The 18,682-nt window shown below is 38.5% G+C and overlaps 1 protein-coding gene across 7 annotated transcripts in view; it reads right to left on the reverse strand.

Annotated features, from left to right (window-relative positions):
• Positions 1 to 18,682, reverse strand: part of MAPK10 (mitogen-activated protein kinase 10) — a 146,289-nt gene that overhangs the window by 39,300 nt on the left and 88,307 nt on the right. For all 7 annotated transcript variants that reach the window (XM_015625515.3, XM_015625520.3, XM_015625516.3 and 4 more), the window contains 5 exons: positions 14,368 to 14,497; positions 12,438 to 12,496; positions 11,310 to 11,448; positions 10,184 to 10,349; positions 7,008 to 7,079 (listed from right to left, as the gene is read on the reverse strand). In XM_015625515.3, the coding sequence (XP_015481001.1) occupies positions 7,008 to 7,079; positions 10,184 to 10,349; positions 11,310 to 11,448; positions 12,438 to 12,496; positions 14,368 to 14,497 (566 nt within the window). The remainder of the gene's footprint in view (positions 1 to 7,007; positions 7,080 to 10,183; positions 10,350 to 11,309; positions 11,449 to 12,437; positions 12,497 to 14,367; positions 14,498 to 18,682) is intronic.

The raw sequence follows: 18,682 nt of genomic DNA on the forward strand, positions 1-18,682 counted from the left end.
GCTTTTCAGTCTTGCACTCTGTAAGATCCAGCTGTCATTCAATGAAAATTGTGACATTCAAATTAATATTCATTAAATGCAAGCCACAGGATGCTCCAGAGACCAGAGATGCAGGCACAACTGAATGAGCTTTGCTATCTTTTCCAGCCTCATGGGCTGGTTCACACTTTCTTCCCAAAGCACTAGTGAGAATACCAAACATTCACATTTGTGATTGCTCCTGTTTCAGTGATGCAGAAATTGCTCCTGTGACAGCTGAAAAGAGATGTTCACCTCCTCAACACTAACTGAAGAAGATAATGTCAGACATATTAATGAAGCAAATCATGATACCTGATTTTACTTGTGTAACTGTAGGCCAAAATATTTAGTGTTGTTTAGCACAACACTGCTTGCCAATGGCTACGGTGCAAATTCCAGTGAAATGTCAAGGCAGCTGAGTATGCCTGTGATAACAGTGAGCTTCTCTTTCCAAATTCTCCTAAAATGGATAGATGCCTTACTGGGCAGAACCTCTCTTTACTTCCATCTCTGTTTTGAGAGTACTGATCTGCAGTTCTGTACTGATGTCTGCTCTGAAGAACCATTTCTAGGCCCTTACATTAATTTTCAAAATGAAAAATACAGTAGGCTGTATTGGATGCTGCACTTCTTTTAGAAGGTTTTTCAGTTATTTCTATGCAATTAAAAAAAAAAAAAAAAGGAATGCTTTATAAAAATATGTGGTAATTCTCAGTAATACATGAGAAAATCTGCATTATTTCATGTGCTCCAGATACCACAGCTACAAAGACTCCAGACCTGCCAGTGCCAAGGAAAGTCTTTGATGTGTGGCACTCCTGTTGACCATTGTGGAGATGGTTCAAACACTTGAAAAGGATTAAAACCCTCCCCAAACCACCAAACCCTTATCTCCCTCAATTCTGGCTAAGTCATGGTAAACTCCCAGTTTTGTGACATTCCAATCTCCTTGCTGAGACACCAAAACTCTTCCCTTTGTGTTTGTATTTTTTACATACATATATTTTAACATGTTTTAACAACTGCTTGCTCAGCACAGTATCAGCTCAATCCATTAAGATTTCCTGAGAAAGTTTTTCCTTTCTAATTTGAAACACTACTTTCCACATGATGCCATGAAAACCTTAATATTTCTCAATAACAGCAATAGGGTTCCTAAGTGTTTGAATAATTGCCTTAGTGACTTCGAATTCTCTTCTGGCTGACCACCATGGAACACAGGTGCTCTCCTGACAGATGCTATATGGAATCAAAAGGGAATTGCCACCATTTTACAAGGGTGAGGCTTCAGAACAACCTGTGAATTTCTGTCTTTTTTTAAACTTTTTGTGACCCAGTGGGAAGCCTGCACTGGAGAAGGCTCCTGCCTTACTTAGGCTGCAGTGCCAAATAAGTGCTAAAAAATGACTGTTAAAAAATGACTGAAAAAGCCATGGGAATCCTGAGCAGCAAGCTCAAGAATGAATGGAGGCACAAGGGATGACTCATGCCTTTCCCTTTCTCCCTGGTTTTTTTTAATATAACTATATTAAAAAAACCATGACAGTAAGAGAGACCTACAGATAATCTTGCCAAGGAATGTGAAACACACTACACTGTGTCTAACATACCATAGCACTGAAATCCTGCATTTCCTAGGTCCTCTTTTTAGCTTCTTTTACGTTTTGATTTTGAAGTATCTCTTCTTAGGTCTCAAAGAGTGTTCAAGTACACTCGTGTTACCTCTTCCAGCAGGAAAACCACAGGTAGTCTCTCTTGCTTCAATACAAATAGACTAGCAGATAATTTGAGGATACTTGTATGTTTTCATATCTGGAACAGGAATCACAGAACATGCTGAGTTGGAAGGGACCCATCAGGCTCACCAAGTCCACCTCCTGCTCCTGCTCAGCACACTCCAGGAGTCACACCATGTGCCTGAGAGCTTTGTCCAAACACTCCTTGAACTCTCTCAGGTTGGTGCTGTGACCACTGCCCTGTTCTGGTGCCCAGTCATCCTCTAGGTGAAAAACCTTTACCTGATATCCAACCTAAACCTCTCCTGACTCAGCTTCATGTGATTTTGAATGTGTTCCAGTTCTTTGTTTTGATCCTGTCCAAATAGCCACATGCTCTTGAGAAAAGGCATTTCAGTACTGTTTTGTCCACAAGTTCTAAATTCTCTGCTCAACTGTTTCAGTCTGTCTCAGCTCAGTTTAGCACAGATGCCATCAAGAAAAAACTGATTAATGCCACAGGAAAAAAACCCCAAAACATTTGAGACCATCCAGTTCTAGAGGTGCCAGAAAACACAATTAAAACTTGCCTTGGTTGAAATTCATACAAGGCAGCAGCGTGTCCTGAAAATCTTTAAGGTGAGTGATGGGAAACAAGCAGTGGATCATCTTCACTGCAGCACCTGGGATGCAGTCCAAGAGCCACACAGATGACAGACAGCATGGGGGTTTCATGCTAAGTGAGAATTACACTCTCAGCTGTTGGAGTATGCTTATCTGAATTTAAAAAAATGAGAAAAATGGCAACAGCCAAATCATCCTCACATCTACTCTGAGAGCTCTTTGAAACAGGCCTCACCTCAATGAGCGAACTTTAAGATAAATCCTCAGTCCAAAATCAAATACTTGGTGAAGAAAAATCCAGGTCAACAAAATCCGAACTTAGACATCAATGCAATAAAAAAATGTGTCACAAAAAAATATGTCATAGCTAACACACACTTAAGCAGCAGGCTAACATGAACCAGCTGATCCTACCTGGAAAGCCAGGCCAGTCACACTTAACTGTGCCTTTTAAATAATCCTGATGCTAGCTGCTGGTTTTGGTTTTAAGACAAAACAAGCCTTAAGAAAATACTACCCAGAAAAAGAAAAACAGCAGACTGCACTTTACAAAAGTGCAGAAGTTTTTATTGTCCTGTAGTTTAAGAAGCACCCAAAAATGCCCTCAAAACACTAAAATTACACCTATTAATCAATGCAAATCAAATGCAAAGATAAATTCTGCTTATGAGTGGTGGAAAGGCATCACTTTTTCCTAAAATACTTTCTTTATGCAACGTTTGTTTTCTAAGGCAACAGAGCACTTTTTGTGAGATGTCAGAGAGCATCTTTTAAACCCACCACTCTCAAAGGCAGCTGGTGGGAAAGGGAGTTTTTGAAAATCTGGCCACAGAAAACATTAACTGTATCTTTTAATGCTGACTTCTCTTCACAATTCCTTTTGGATGTTCATAATTACACAGAAGAAATTTGGAACTTTTCTCTCTTCCTATTTTAATGGTATTTTCTCTTTTGACTGTCTTAGAATTTAAGCTACTTGCAGTAGGAATTCTGTTCTCTATATTTACAGTGGAAATTCAGGCCTAGCAAAACTTTGGAATCTTGGCTATTATCACAGTATATTTCTATGGCTAAATCACTGTTTTCCTTTGATCTGCTGAAGTACTCATATCTGAAATTACTATAGTACCATCCTCTACATTCCTCCTTCTTTTCAGTACTGAAAATACATGCTCTGATCACTTTATTTTCCCCACTAAGTCACGTGTCCCTGTAGGACATCACTGTGGACTTGGCAGCTCAGATCTTAATCAAACTGTCTCAGCTGAAAGCATTCCTTTTAAGTTTCCCCTTCTCTTCAAATAAAAAGCCAGAAATACATTTCCAATCCTTGAATTGAAATCTTATGAGATTTTGAAGATGTTATTACCTAGAGCTGAATCAGCTTTGGGGAAAGCCCTGGAATTTTCTAATGTATTTCCGATGGCATCCAAGAGTTCAGGCAGTTTTTAGCTGCTCACATTCTTTCTGGTTTAACAAAAGCAGAATAAGCATCAAAGAAACACTGAGCAAGAAACTCAGAAGTGGACTACAAAAGTTTACCAGAACTTGTCAGGAATATTTTGGTTTGCAAATCCATCTGGAAATGGATTGAAAGGTGGATTTCTTCTCGAGAGTGTCTGATTTCTTACAGGGAAGTTTCCCTGACAGTATTTTGAGATGTCTGCCTTAGCTGAATAACAATGAATGAGGGTACCTGCCAGGTAATTTCCACTCAGTACTCTGCAGGACACTGGAGGCTGTTCTTGTCTGAAAACCAGCTGTAGTCTATCCAGATTCCAGATAAATTCTCTCTTAGCAGCTTAAGAGAGAATTTCTTGTTGACATAGATGAGAGGTTCTGAAACTAATCTCCTCCATGTTTTAATTTCCACAAAGACTTTAAAAATGAAATTTCATTTCATGTCAGCAGCACCTGAGTGCAGTGGTAACACAATGGGATGAGTTTAGGTGAGATTAACTTTTAAAATATTTTCTTTCCATAAAACACGGCAGCAGCTGTGAATTTTTTCTTAGATGTATACTGTGCCACACACAAATGTTCCTAAGCCAGACAAGTAATGAGTAAGCTTATATTGATAGTGAGTGCACACAGTAGACAGTTTTTGAATGATTTAAAAAAATGATATTTTTAATTTTTATACAGACTTGCCTCTTTCAGCTAGAAAACTCTCTGCTGGAAAGTGTTAAGTAGCCCAAGGGAAGTATGTAATGTGCTTCTGTGAAGTTTACCTGCAGCTGCACAAATGCTTCTCCAGCTCTTCCTGCACCTGGGAGGGAAACTAGGTCTGCTCATCAACAGCCATGGAGGGGTGGGAAATCATATGGACCCAAACACAAACCAGCCTTTCCAACACTGACAACTCATTCCTGGGGTCAAACTGGTTAACAAATGAGTACTGACTTGGAAATGAATGTACAGATTGTTTTGTTTTTTTTTTTTTTCTTTCTCTTCTTTATTCTTTTTTTTAAAGTTTTTTGCTTTTTGTTTTAAACTTCCCACTTACCTGAATAAATTCCCCATTAAAGGACGGTAGTAATTGTGACCTGGCCCACATACATTCTATTTCAGGATAAAGGATTTTCAATTATCCTGTATCCTGATAATATAAGGATACAGGATAATAAGTAGGACAATCCCACAATTTACACAATGTTTGCTGCATTTGTTCAAAAAATTCAGTTGTTATTCTCAGCTGATGCTGACATGTTAAAAGATATTTTAAAAATATTTTACTGCTATCCCTGAATACAATACTCATAAGAGACTGTTTCCACAGCCAGCCAGAAACAAAGTAATTCTCATGTTTGAATAATTTTTTTTTAAAACTACATTGCTTAAAATATATAGCATTAACTTTTTTTCTAGACATGGAAAAAAGAACATACCTCCTAATTTGTTGTTGAAAAAGGAGAGCAAACCCATTAACCATGCTACTATGCTTTTACCCTGAAACCCTTCTTTGTATGAATTCTAGCTGCTTATCAACCAAAATCTCAGACTTCTCTCAGAAAAGATTAAACGGAATTATCCTCAGTATTTACAGCTGAACCTCAAGTGTATTATAGATAGTTTAGGTTGCGGATTTTTGGGGGGCATGGGTTTTTTTGTTTTGTTTTTGGTTGGTTTTTTGTTTGTTTGTTTTTGTTTTTAAGAGGGAAGGAGTGTATTGTTTGGAGGAAGAGTTATGATGGTGTTTTTGGGGTGGTGTTACCACTGAAACACAGCATAACTATCACACTGAATTCCAGGTCCTGGGAATGCTGGGAGCTGCTCTGCACTTTGAGGTTACAGCTGAAAGTGTGTGTGCAGCTCAGCACCTTTAAGCATCTCAAAGCTACCTACTAAAAAAAATAAAATCACCATTTTAACCTCCCTGCCTTGATTTGCATCCAACAACTTTCCATCCCCTCCTCCTGTAAGACTGGAAGCAGTACAGTGCTGCTGTCACCCCCTCAGCAAACAGGAGGTACCTGCTGTCCCTCCACCTCCCTGTTAGAGAAGTACAGCTGCATCTTCACTGCAGCACCAGGCAGAGCTCAGCTTTCAGGGAGCACTGTCAGAGCTGTGAAAACAGGACAGGCAGGACACAGCTTTGACAAACATGGCAGGAATTACTCAAAAGTCGGCAAAAAAATTAATTGCTTTCATGGCTACATGTCTGTGAAAGCTGGGTTTTCTTCACACCAACTGCCAGGGGCTGCTGATGCCAGACTTTCATGGTGCCTTTCTGCCAACTAGTTGAAACTAATATGCTTTTTTTGTTTCTGAAAGTGAAGATTTCATTTTATTCTGATGGGCAAAACACACATTTCCAAGCCAGCACAGGCAGGTTTAGCCTGTATTAAACAGGAGGTTAAGCAGACACCTCCTCTTTTGTTTTCATTTTCTAATATTGCTTTCACCACCTTGGAAGGGGCAAAAATAATATCACCAAGACAAGAAGAACAAGATGGGAGGGAAATATAGTTTAATTGACGACACAGACCTCATGCAAGTAAAGGGAAGTTCATTTTTAAATCAAGAGAATCTGATTTCAGGCCAATTTGGAAACCACAGAAGATAAACGGTTGCCTTAAACTGGGTGAGTCAAATTCTTCATTTTGTTTTAAAGAAAAAAAAAATGTTGTATTGACTCAACACTGAGCCCATACAGCATTGAGATGAATCCAAAACCATGATGCATTAGCAAGCAAAAGATTATGATGTCACCACAAATGTTATGAAGTCAATATTTCCAAAACATAAAAGCAGAAAAACAGATTTACAGGAATGAGATGGGCCAAGTTAGGACTTTTTTCTTTTTTTCTTATTTTTCCTTTGAAGAATAGTAAATAAAGCTGTCCAATTTGCCATCATAATGCTTGTTTTCTATATGCTTATTGACATGATGTAAACAGTATATAAAATTGAATGATTACAGGTTTTAGAGTAACTTAATTGACTGAAATAATTCTGTGCATCTGTTTTTCATTTTCAATTTGTTGCAATATCAGTAGTACACTATTTTCATTTAGCCATACCTCTGGGATTCAACTTTCTGCTTCTATCTTTACAGTCCTGGTATAGTCATTTTATGGTAACAGGGATGGGGTGGAGGAGAGGAACAAATAATAGGTGAAGCTGCAGCAAATGGCACAAGGATACAGTCCCTTCCTGGAAAGAGGATTTTGTGGCGAACCATTTCTCCCATAATGCATCCCACAGACCATATATCCACTAGAACAGCAGAGACAGTGAAGTGAAGAAGGAGGGAAAAAAAGCAAAGTTAACTACGACATTTCACTCCTAAAGGAGGGGAAAAAGAGCAGGTTGATCAGAACAGTACAGTTTGTTTTGTGGTTTTGTTGGGTTTCCTTTTCATGTCTCACCAAAAGCTAAAATAAGTAACTAAACTGAAAAAAGCTGTGTCAGTCAGCTCAACAGCAGTTAGTAACAACAGTGAAAAAAGTTTAAAATCAACATTTTGGGTAAAGGTTCAGAGCTAGCAAGTAAACATCAAGTGCACAGACCCGTGGTATATACTGAATTTATGGCTAAAAAACAACTCCTTTTATTTTTTTAGGAAAAAACCAAAAAGAACCAGATCATGATATTCTGTAATAAATCCCACCTGCAGAGTTTCTAGGTTTTGTTCTCCAGCACTCAGTCTCCCTGCAGCAGCTGACAAGAGATTCCAAATGGAACTGCTCACACAAGTAAGGGCCATATGGACAAATGCCACCCTTAAAGGTTATTTAAAACTCCTCTTTCAGGATCTATAGCTGTGTCCTATCTAGGTGTAGGTCTGTACCTCCACTCCCAGAGAGAGTGACCTGAGTGGACTCTGTTTTGTACTGTGTAGGTACACAAAATAAAAGCTTTAACAAAAGCTCCAAAGGACAAATATCAATAAGACTACAAGCATTTCCTATTCACAATCCTGCTTTCAGCTTTTAGATAAAATATGCAGTTACCTCAGCTGCTTGACTTGAATAGGGGTGGTTTTTTGCCCTTTAAGTCTTTAAAGAAAAAATGCTGGATAGACAGCTACACAGTACTTGCAGAAAAAAATCTGTCTTCCATGTGAAGAGGAAAAAACTGCTTTGAAATGCTTTAAAAGACTATATTGTTTCTGAGCCTGAAATCCTCATTTTCTGGTCATATGTGACCTACACAACCAGTTTTCTCCTCTTTTTCTTCCCCTTTCTTAACCTTCAAAAGCAATCCAAAACAAACCAAGGAAACAAACAAACAACTCATTTCTTGGTAAAACAAAATAAAGGTGAAATGTTCCATTTGGGAAAAGGAAGGTACAGGTATCAGGGGCATGGGACAGCAAAAGCATGCCTGAGGCAGTGGCAGAGTTTTCTTCCTAGTGACAGTTTTGGGATCTTCCATAGAAGTGCAGCAAACTGGTGATAATTATGCATCTTTAGCCAACCAAGTGCAGAAAGAAAATGAAAGCAGTGAACAGTCCTTATACAGGCAGTGTACGTAGTCGGAGGGGAAAAAAGTCAGGGAGCTTCAGTAATGTGGCAGCATAGGCCAGAGCAGGGAAGCAAAAGAATAACCCTTTCTGTTGACTTCCTTGGGAGCTGGTCTGGCTCCTCAGACAGCTGAGCTTCATTTTCAAACATTCCGTTTTCTTCCTCTCCTTATTTTGGCTTTGTAAGACAAGATAATTCATTTTAAGCCAGATTCATTGCCCAGGGAAGTCAAAGGAAGTCTCTGTGTTAACTTCAATGGGCATTTGATCAGGACCCTTGGATGATGCAAACATCAGAGCTTTCCTAATCACTTCATCACAAAAGTGTGTCTAACTTTTTCTTGGTGCAGTTTTAATCACGTGAAAAGCAAATGCTCTCGCTGTCCTTTCACGGACAATAACAACAACAATAATCCTAATCATCTACTAAATGTCTGGAGGGAAAAAAAAAACAACAAAAGAATTCATTTGACAATAGAAGAACTCTGGATATTGACTAAAGAACTATCTAAAGTGTGTTAGCTCAAATTTCTAATGGCACTTAGCAAAAATTTCAAACAAAATACTTTAAGAAATATTATTCCTTTATTTTCAGAAATTATTCTCTAAGCTAAGACTCTGGGTAATAATAATAATTTCTCTACTTTTTAGATTTTTGTATTAAAATTTATACTTTAAACTCATAAACATTACAAATAATTCTTACAGGGACTTGCTAATTTCAGAAGAGATTGTGTAATTATATTTTCAGTAGTGCTGAAGTCACGGAATCAGCTCCCAAAATCAGTTTCACTGCCCTTTACAGGATGCAGTTTGCTGTTAGTAAAAGTTCTTCAGGCTAGCTAACCTCCTCCACATAAATAAAGAAGGACACTTTCTAATAAATTCTTGGTCTTGTCATATTTGCTGTATTTGCTGTCAAAAAGTCTCTGCAAACACACAAATTATACCTTTGACAGCAAAATCTGAGCAAAATAGAATATTTTCTCCTTTCCTGCCTGCTCTGCCTGGCACTCAGATGCAATTCTCAGTTTTGTTACAAAATGAGAACAACTTTAAAAGTTTTCCCTTCGTTTTCTGCAAAATTTGAGTTCTTCCTTACCCGTTTCTCCATAGCAAGCACCCCCACCTGCTTTCCACAGTATTTCCAAGAACCAAGATCTCTCTCAGACTATTCAGTGGAATATCCTATTTACTTCTAGGGAGATTATATACTAATTATACGTTTTGTTTTGGGGTATTTTTTAGTTTCAGCTTTTTCCTCTTCTTTGCAATTCTACTTTCCATGAAAAAAAACAAAGTCAAACTGCAAGATTTATCCATAGATCTTGACGAGATGAAACCTGTCAGCAGAACCTGGGACTTTGTTAAATTTATCATGAAGAAGAAATTAATTTCTGAAATTCAGATCTAGCTCTGGATTTACAGAAATTCTGGAAGGGCCAGGATTTGCTATTTCAGTTTGTACTTTTAGTCCCTCAAATGATTCAGAGATCCAGACTCAAATTTAGAAGATGTCACTCATCCAAGAGTTCCAGTGGTTCCCACATTGTTTCACGGCCAAAGAAGACAAAGATATTCTGGTCAAAATGAGCTGACTGTAGTTGTAACTTTAAGCATAACTAAGAATAAGCTTCATGTTACTCTGCAATCCCACACTGATAAATTCACCAGCAGTGCATCCCAAACACACTCTGTAGCTGCAGCTCACAACAGTGAGGAACTGCTCTAATTCCAGGTGTCATTTCCCATCATTTCCCATCACATTTCCTGTCCCTCCTTTGGGTCTCCCCTGCAGTGGTGGAAGCAGAGCTTGCCCTTGAGGAGCCCCGGGGCAGTGACACTGCAGCCCTACCGTTCTCCTTGTAGCCCATTCCCAGGATGACCTCCGGGGCTCTGTAGTAACGCGTCACCACGTACGGGGTCATCATGAAGCTAGTGCCTGCAGTCCTGGCCAGCCCAAAATCCAGAATCTTCAACGTGCAGTCAGATTTTACTACAATGTTACTTGGTTTTAAGTCCTGCAAAAGACAGTGAAAAAAGACATGTGACTGTCCTTTATGAAGCCAGGCACAGCTGTGATATGGACAGGTACTTTAGGTCATCTTTCAAATGCTCTTTCCCTCTTCTGACCCAGGTACTTTTAGAAATACTTGTAAATATACAGCAAAACCTTGCTATTGTTTCTCTAGCAAACTGTTCTGGAAGTTGTTCTATCTCAGCATAATGTGGGGTTTACCTGAATAACAGGAGCCTACTAGCATTAAATTAATTGCATTTAACAGATCAAAAAGTAGGATTAGTATCCGAGTGCTGTTTGGATTAGATTATTTTCTCTTAATGCTGTAGACCTGATAGAGACATTCCAACTGCTCATGTGGAGATACCTTAGTGCTTCATTAATAATAATTCAACTCATCCTTTACTGATGACTATCTGGCAGCCAAATCTATAACCCTCTGCTAAACACATGACATGCCAAGAAAGAAGAACTCTGTAGAAAAACATCCACTTTATCAGCCTTTCTTTTCTTTAGGGAAACATTTTTTGATTATTTTTTTTTTTAATGTGGAAATCACAAATTAGTAAAAGCACTTTTCAATAAAGAAATTAAGTCAGAGTATTTTCAATGCATTTCAAATTCCCTCCTACTCACAGTGACATGACCTGATCCACCCTGCTATCAACACATCCACAGCTAGGTACCACATCCTTACCAGGCACAGCACTGATGTGGAAAAGCAAAATGAGAGGATGCATTTGATATAGACTCAGCAGTTTTTCCATTTGTTTCAGCACATGTAAATGATGGCAAATTCCAATTCCATATCCCCTGACCTCTGACTGTGGCTTTTATGTTTACATTCATTGTACTAGGAGACAGGGCTTTGATCCACAGTACACAAGAGAGTCAAGTGGCATTTATAATCTTCATGACCATTTAATATGCTGCCTTGAGTTTTAAACCAAAGGCCCCTTACCCTGTGAATAATCCCTGCAGAGTGAAGATGCTTGATTCCACAGAGCATTTGGTACAGAAGGTAAGACATTCGCTCATGGTCCAGCTCCATCTGAATGACCTGGCACAGGTTGGCATCCATTAACTCCATTACCAGGTAGCTGAATGGAAAAGCAAAGCCACAGGGTTGTTTTTTTTTATGTGTTGAAGGCAAATCACAGCATGATCTGAAATAAGTAACAATGCCTTTTCTTTCTTCAGAATTCACTTTATTTCTAATGACTGGGAGTAACACAGCTGGAGACTGCGCCCACTAACCACAGCACCATGGTGCTGTTTGTATCTCACTGCAGAGACACCACTCTTGTAGCATACCAGGAAAACTGGTGGATTATTTGCCCTTTCTTGGTGCATTCCCCATGCCAGAGACTATACCCACATGGGTAATCAGGCAGCACCATACAGAAATGCACAAAAGCCAAAAGACCCACAAGTACCAAATGATGCAGCTGCTCAGCCTTCGACCACTGCAAGGATGGCTACCATAGTACACATAGGAGTCTGAGAGAAACAGAGGTGTCTGAGAGGGTAAAATATGCATCCCCATGCAAAATGCCTCCAAAAAATCCTCCTAAGCTTGCATGACTTCACGAAATTCTCATTACAATGAATTGGTCACTGCTGATCAGATCTTATCAGACTACAGAATAGGAACACATTTCCATTCAGTGTGTACAGAATACAGCAAAGAGAGGAAGATAAAAGGAGAGCAACAATATAAAACAGAGAATACTTAAAATTTCATTCACATCAGGTTCATACTAGGTACAGTAGTGATTGTCCAGCAGGGCAAGGTTCCAGCAGAGATGTTGATTGTCTTCTACACCTACCCCTAGTTCCCCAGGAAAATAACATTACACAAACAAAGGTCATATCATAAAAAATATGAAACCCAGTGTTTTTCACCTTAAATTGTCAAAAGACCTCTCAATATGGGAATTCAGAATATTTTTCAACCCACTAGGCTCACACTATCTTTTTAAGAGGGGCCTATAACTTTTGTATTTTGCTGAGTTATTGCAATCGGAGTACACCATAGTGCCCCCCACACCCCTAAAGCTTTAGCTTAATTACCACCCCTGTTACTTACACATCCTGGAACTCCTCCAGAGATTTCTGTGGTGTGAAGACATTTAATAAACTTATAATCTGAAAAGCAAAGTAAGACAAAAGAATAAAGAGAAGTGATACACATAATCAGTTGAACCCATTTTGAACAGTGTTAAAGAATAAACTGTTTTTCACTGCTCTCTATATATTAACACTTCTCACTTTATGGATCAGTAAAAAATCAGCACCATTCAAAATAAAATACCACAAATCTCTCAGATTTCTTCTAAGTGCCCTTGAAATCATCTGAAAGGAGGATAACCAGTGACAAAACAAAGTGCTAAAGGTGAGACACCTTTCTGAATTCTGAAGTTGCAGGTTCAAAGACCAAATTCAGCTCATTCTAGCATAGCAGTCTTTGTGCTGCAGACAGAATTTTCTTATTTATGAGGAATATGATGCAAAAAATCAAGGACCATCTTATTAAACAGTAGTCCTTCCTTTTCTCTGACATGGCCTCAATTCCTTTGAGGACACATACATGCACATGCTGGCTGACACAAATCCCATCCATCCTTGTACCTCCATGTGAGAGGTACAACTTTTCAGTAGAAGCACTTTGACACAGAGACACCCTGAGCAAAGACATCTTGCATACTTCAACTCCTTTTCGCCTTTCTCTTGTTTGGTTTGCATTTTTGTTTGATTTTAAATGGGCTGGGCTGCTGAAAGACACTGGTAAGAACGTGTGAAAAAGAATAGAGGAAAAACGTGACCTCACAGATCTGGATTTCCTGTTTTCCCTCTGTGCAGGTAACAGGGGTAGATGACAGCAGCACTGCTGCCATGAAGGCAGCACCTGAATGTCTCCCTTCTCACCCTCCATCACCTCTTTAGGTTTTCTAACAGAAATTGTTCAGCATTCTTTCTCTTTACTCCACATATTCTGACTGAATGCTACCTCTGCAAAGGTCCCTTTACAATCTTCTCCTTCATTTGCACTTCACTGTACAGACAGATTAAAGCTCTGACCCAACCCATGGGGTGCTGTTAGCAGCTCTCAGGCACCATCTTTAAAATTACGCATTTAAAATTAGTGCCACTCCTCCTGCCCCTCTGCTCTTTCCAGTCCATTAAAAAATTTCTTGCCCATCCCTGATTTTTCAAATCCCAGTGCATTGGGCTGGCTGAGGGTAGCTTCCATCAAGCCAACAGGGAAGAGACAGGAACAGTCCTGATCAACACAGTGGGAATGTAAGGATAAACCACTGCCCAGAAGTAAGGCAGAGGACACTGTAGTGTCAAGTCCTGCAATTTGACATTTTAGAATCAGTCTTTTCTCTTTCCAGGTGAACTTTTGATTGAGAAGACGTACAAAATCTCCCCTTACATCACATTTATTTTTAATAGCTCCTTTATGCTTTGCTTAAGGAGAAAGAGTCATTGCAACATCTGAGGGACAGGTAAACTCTGCAAACTGAAATATTCACTCCTAATGAAAAGGAAGGGGCACACAGATATGGCAGCAGGAAATCTAGGAGCTGGAGGAAAATGAAATCCCTGGGACATCCATTTAAAATGCAGTGTGGCAATCCTATGTATTTCACTACAAAAAAGCAAATTGATAGAGTGCCAGGCAGATAGTTCTAACAGAAAATGGTTAACATTAACATACAGCCCTGGAATAACACTCCTGGTGCAGCACAGGATTATTTTCCTTCACAATGGATACTAAATGATATACAGTAGATGGTGCAAGAAGGAGGAAAATCTAGAACTATCCCAGTTTGGCACAGCCTTTAAATAAGCATGTAGAATGCCCTCAGTCTCTTCTGTGGGCGTGTAGTACCAAAGTGTGGCCCTTGAGCATAATTTACTTCTAATTTCCTTCATTTATAAAAGGAACCAAACAAAATAATTTCCTTTCTAACAGAGCAATGCACATACCATTTCCCCCACTGAAAACTTACATTTTTATGATTCACACACTTCATGAGGACCAGCTCCCTGTAAGCTCGTTTGGCATGGGTTTGGTTCTGAAATGGTCTGCTGAGCTTCTTAATGGCCACGTTTCTGTCAAGGACGGCATCATATGCAGCACTGTAGTGATGACAAACACAGGGGTTATGCTTCTTGGAGGGTATCCAGCACTTCTCATGGCAAGTCCCTGAACCTCAGACCTACCATTTCCTTTTGGTTTTTTTTCCATTGAGAAAAATACTGGGACAAAAGGAGAGAGTTTCTAGTAGGAAAAAAAAAAAAGGTAAGAGACCAAAAGGAAACCTGTAGCACCACATCAGCAGAAGACAGCATACACCACTACTTCACTACCAGTGAACTCCAGTTCCACTGGAAATTAACAGTTATTTTTAAGGGGTAGGGAAAAAAATTAAGTAACTTCAGATAAAAATACAATTAAAACTGGATGAGAAAGAAGTTGTTTCATAAAGCAACTCTGTGCATGGCTACGGCAGAAAAGGCTTTTGCTCTTTCTGTCGCAGTTCAGAGCACTTTCAGAACGTGGCTCAATGACCAAGTGTCCACATATCCAAAATGAAGTTTGTGTTTTCTTTATCATATTTCTAATGGAATCAAGTTATTTAGACATTCTCTGAGACCATATCATCCAATTCCAATAACATACCTAGAAACGGAACTATTTCACAAGGGTTTTTTATGGATTCCTGATAAGAAAAAATTTGTTGCATATGCACAGTAACAACTTTGGAAAATGAAGAAATACATTGTTTGCAAAGTGAACTTTTAAAGCTGGAGCCCTAAAACGCTCCTTAAACTTTTAAATGTTTTTCACAACCTTCAGCTATGTTTATGAATGTTACCTCCTGTGTATTTGAAACACTTATTTTGGTGGTTCAAATCTGACTACATAAATTCTGACTTCTAAACACCACAAAGCACACTAAGTTCTAGAAGCATTGCCAAATGGACAGCATCCTCAGGCCCTCCTCCTGACTTTTCCTTTTACCAAGAAGAGGAAAGTCATGACATGAGTTTTCTACTCATCCATGAAAAGCAACAGTGTATTTCCCTGGAGATATATCAACCAAACCACCCATTATTCTAAAAATTTCTTTCTTAAGCATGAAATAAATATTTGTAATACTTCATATTTTTTTCTCATTAACTCTTGCTTTCTGCAGACATTCAGTGACAGAGGCTAAATAACAAAGTTGAGCAGAAAGCATGCAAGCAACAGAAGCTTAGTCACAAAGCCAACAAAAAAGTACAGCTGTTCAAAATAGGTAAGAAAATGCTGGCAATGTTTGTCTGGGAAACCACACAAGAAGAGAAGAATCAGAAATATTGAATTTGCACTACATCTGCATAAATAACACACAAATGCATCCCCCAAATAAGAACAATTGTTTGTTAAAGGTGATGAGTTTTGCAAAGATTACTTTTAGGACTCATTTAGGAAGTCTCTTGAGAGTAGGTCTAGGGTAGTGATCTTTCCACAGCCACATTTGAATTCTGGGTTGTACTCTAGGCTCCCCAGTAAAAGAAAGACAAAGACTGGAGCAATTCCACTGATGAGCCATGGAGATTATTAGGGAGTGGAACACCTGTGATACAGGGAGCAGCTGAATGAACTGGAGTTGCTTAGCTTGGAGAAGGCTTAGGGTGATTCTTATCAATTTTTTTAAGTATCTGCTGGGAGGAATAAAGAGGATGGAGCCAAACTCTCCCAGTGGTCCTGAGCAATCTGCCCTAGTTGACTCTGCCTTGAACAGGTGGGTTGGATTAGGTGTACTCCAAGAGCATCCATTCTGTCAGTTGGTAACAATCCTTTTTTCACCTGTTCATGAACAAGGCATGTAACTTTCATGAGCCAGCTAACACCCTGCTATAAACAAAGATACTGCACTCACCAGTTAAAACATACAAGCAGCAGCTCAGGTGACAAGGCTATCAGAGAGCCTTGATTGTCTGACTTGATTTCTCTCTAGGCACAGAATTTCACTCAACTGAACCTTGTGTTAGGAGGAATATGATGAGTGATTTACAGCCTAACAGTATGTAGCAGAAAGCAAACCTCCTGTAGCAGCTGTCAGAATCGTGTCTCTCATTCTGATATAGTTCAGTCACAATAGGGCATCATAAAGGCCACAACTAAAATACCCCTTAATTCCATTAAGAAAGCATTGAACAAATAAAATACAAAGCCCAAAGATTTAAAAAACCAGGATTGTTGAAGTTATATATTTTGTTTCTATTGTTCATGGACATATACTACAAATAAGCAGACAAATCTCTCAGCTAATCCATACTACTTGATCATCCAACTTCTTTTAGGATGAAAAGCCTATGTAAGACTCATCTGAGGTGTGTAAGAGTACTGTGAATGATTTTAATAATATTTTTTCATAATTTAATCTCATTAAACATACCATAAAATTACTGACTAGGAGTTAGAAAACAACAAAAGTTTGTCTGGGCAAACATTTTCCTCAGCTTCTGATCTCTGTTTGCTTTCCTGAATTTTCTCTCTCTGCCAAAGCAACGGACAAAACCACCAATCTAAAATCAGAAAACCAAAGGCTTCTTAAACACTTGCCTTTTATGATCAATTCCTGGTCCTTTGCATACCACAGAAGAACTAAAGCAATCCTTTTAAGAGGGATATTTACTTTGAGACACAAGGATCTTGACTGGAATTCTATCATAGTCTTCTATCAAATGGAAGGTGTCCAACTACTTGAAGAAGTCAATGCATAAATTTATTTCACTGGGTAAATCCACAGCCCTGACATTTTTTTTCTGGTAGGTCCTCTCTCTGCTGCTTGCTACACAAAGTCCTTACCTTGGAACACCAAGGTTAGTATTGATGATAAGCCTTCTTAAGACAAACTTCAATCACTGGCAGAAGAGTGTCTGTATGAGCACATGGCTCCAGGGATCAGGAATAAGAGAGAGAATAATGAGTGTCTGTGAACTGAGACAAAAAGGCTGAGTATGAAAGTCACTCCAAATCTCAAATAACAGACTGGACTTGTATCTAAAAGAGTTTCTCTGGAAACTCTATGTGTATATAACATCTCTTGCTCAACTGTGAATTTATTTTCTTAATTTATACAGTTTCTTGATTTTATTGCAAAGACTCTAAATTACCCCGGTCTTGTAATAAAATGATAGCTTTACTGCAAAATGAGCTCAGAAAAATCCTCAAAGTTTACTGCCATGTCTCTGGCAGCTGTACAGACAGAAAAGGTAGTAAATAGACTCTTTCCCTATAAATCCTCTTTGCACTTAGTTTGACATCTTAAATGCTAGTGTTAAAAATGCCTTTTTAAACTGTAAATAATTTGAAACAAACCTATTTAGCAGAGTTAAAAAAAATAGTGAATATAAATTCATGACTACCAAGAGATATAAGTAATTACAGGTATTTAATAAGGCTTTTGCTGACTTTGGCAGGAAAAAATTGAAACTCCTCCTAGTTGGATTTACACAAACCCAGGTCATCATTTACCACTAATATTCTGTGTGAGCTCAGAGTGTAATGATCAGTGAGAAATGATCTGTTGTCATGCACTTGGAGGACCAGATATTATTTTTTATACCTGTTTTGAAAAGAAATGGAAAGCATTTTAGTTTCATGTCCAAATTTCTATTTCAATAAACACTTACCAAATAAATACTTAAAATGATTCCTCACATCTTTTCATCAACAAGTAAACCAGTTCCATTATAGTTTACCCCAGAATAGACTATTAAACCCTCAGAAAACATATATTTTTTAAGGTAAACTCTTAGAGCTGGGTTCTTAGGAAAATAAATGACAACCTGAAAATCACATTTAACAAGAATGTTAATGATGGCTCATCCTCAACCACCCATCACCACCAGTATATGGAGTGGAAGACCTTCTGTAGAAATGCTCAGATACACATCTAAATGTATATGCATAGATAGATAAAAGACAGATAAAAGACAAATGTAGATGGATGCCTATATAAATCTTTTTCACAGCAATTTCTCTGTCTTCAAAGCCCTTGGTTTCAGACAGCTATCACTATTGCAGTTTCTGAAGAAGTCATTTATAGAAACAACCAGAGCCAAATCCTTTTCCTATCAAGCAAAATTTCTGTTATCATGGTTTATGAAGCTTTAACCATAAAATGTTTCAAGTGCTTTACCTTCTCTCTACTTGCAGTCCCCTTTCATCCAAGTATTCCAACAAAAAGGAGTGAAAATGTTATTTTGCTTTAAGCAAACTTTTCTAAGTGTACTCTGGTAGGGGTTTTTTGGTGGGTTTGGTTTTTT

The sequence above is a fragment of the Parus major genome, chromosome 4, assembly GCF_001522545.3.
Source record: "Parus major isolate Abel chromosome 4, Parus_major1.1, whole genome shotgun sequence".
NCBI lineage: Eukaryota > Metazoa > Chordata > Aves > Passeriformes > Paridae > Parus > Parus major.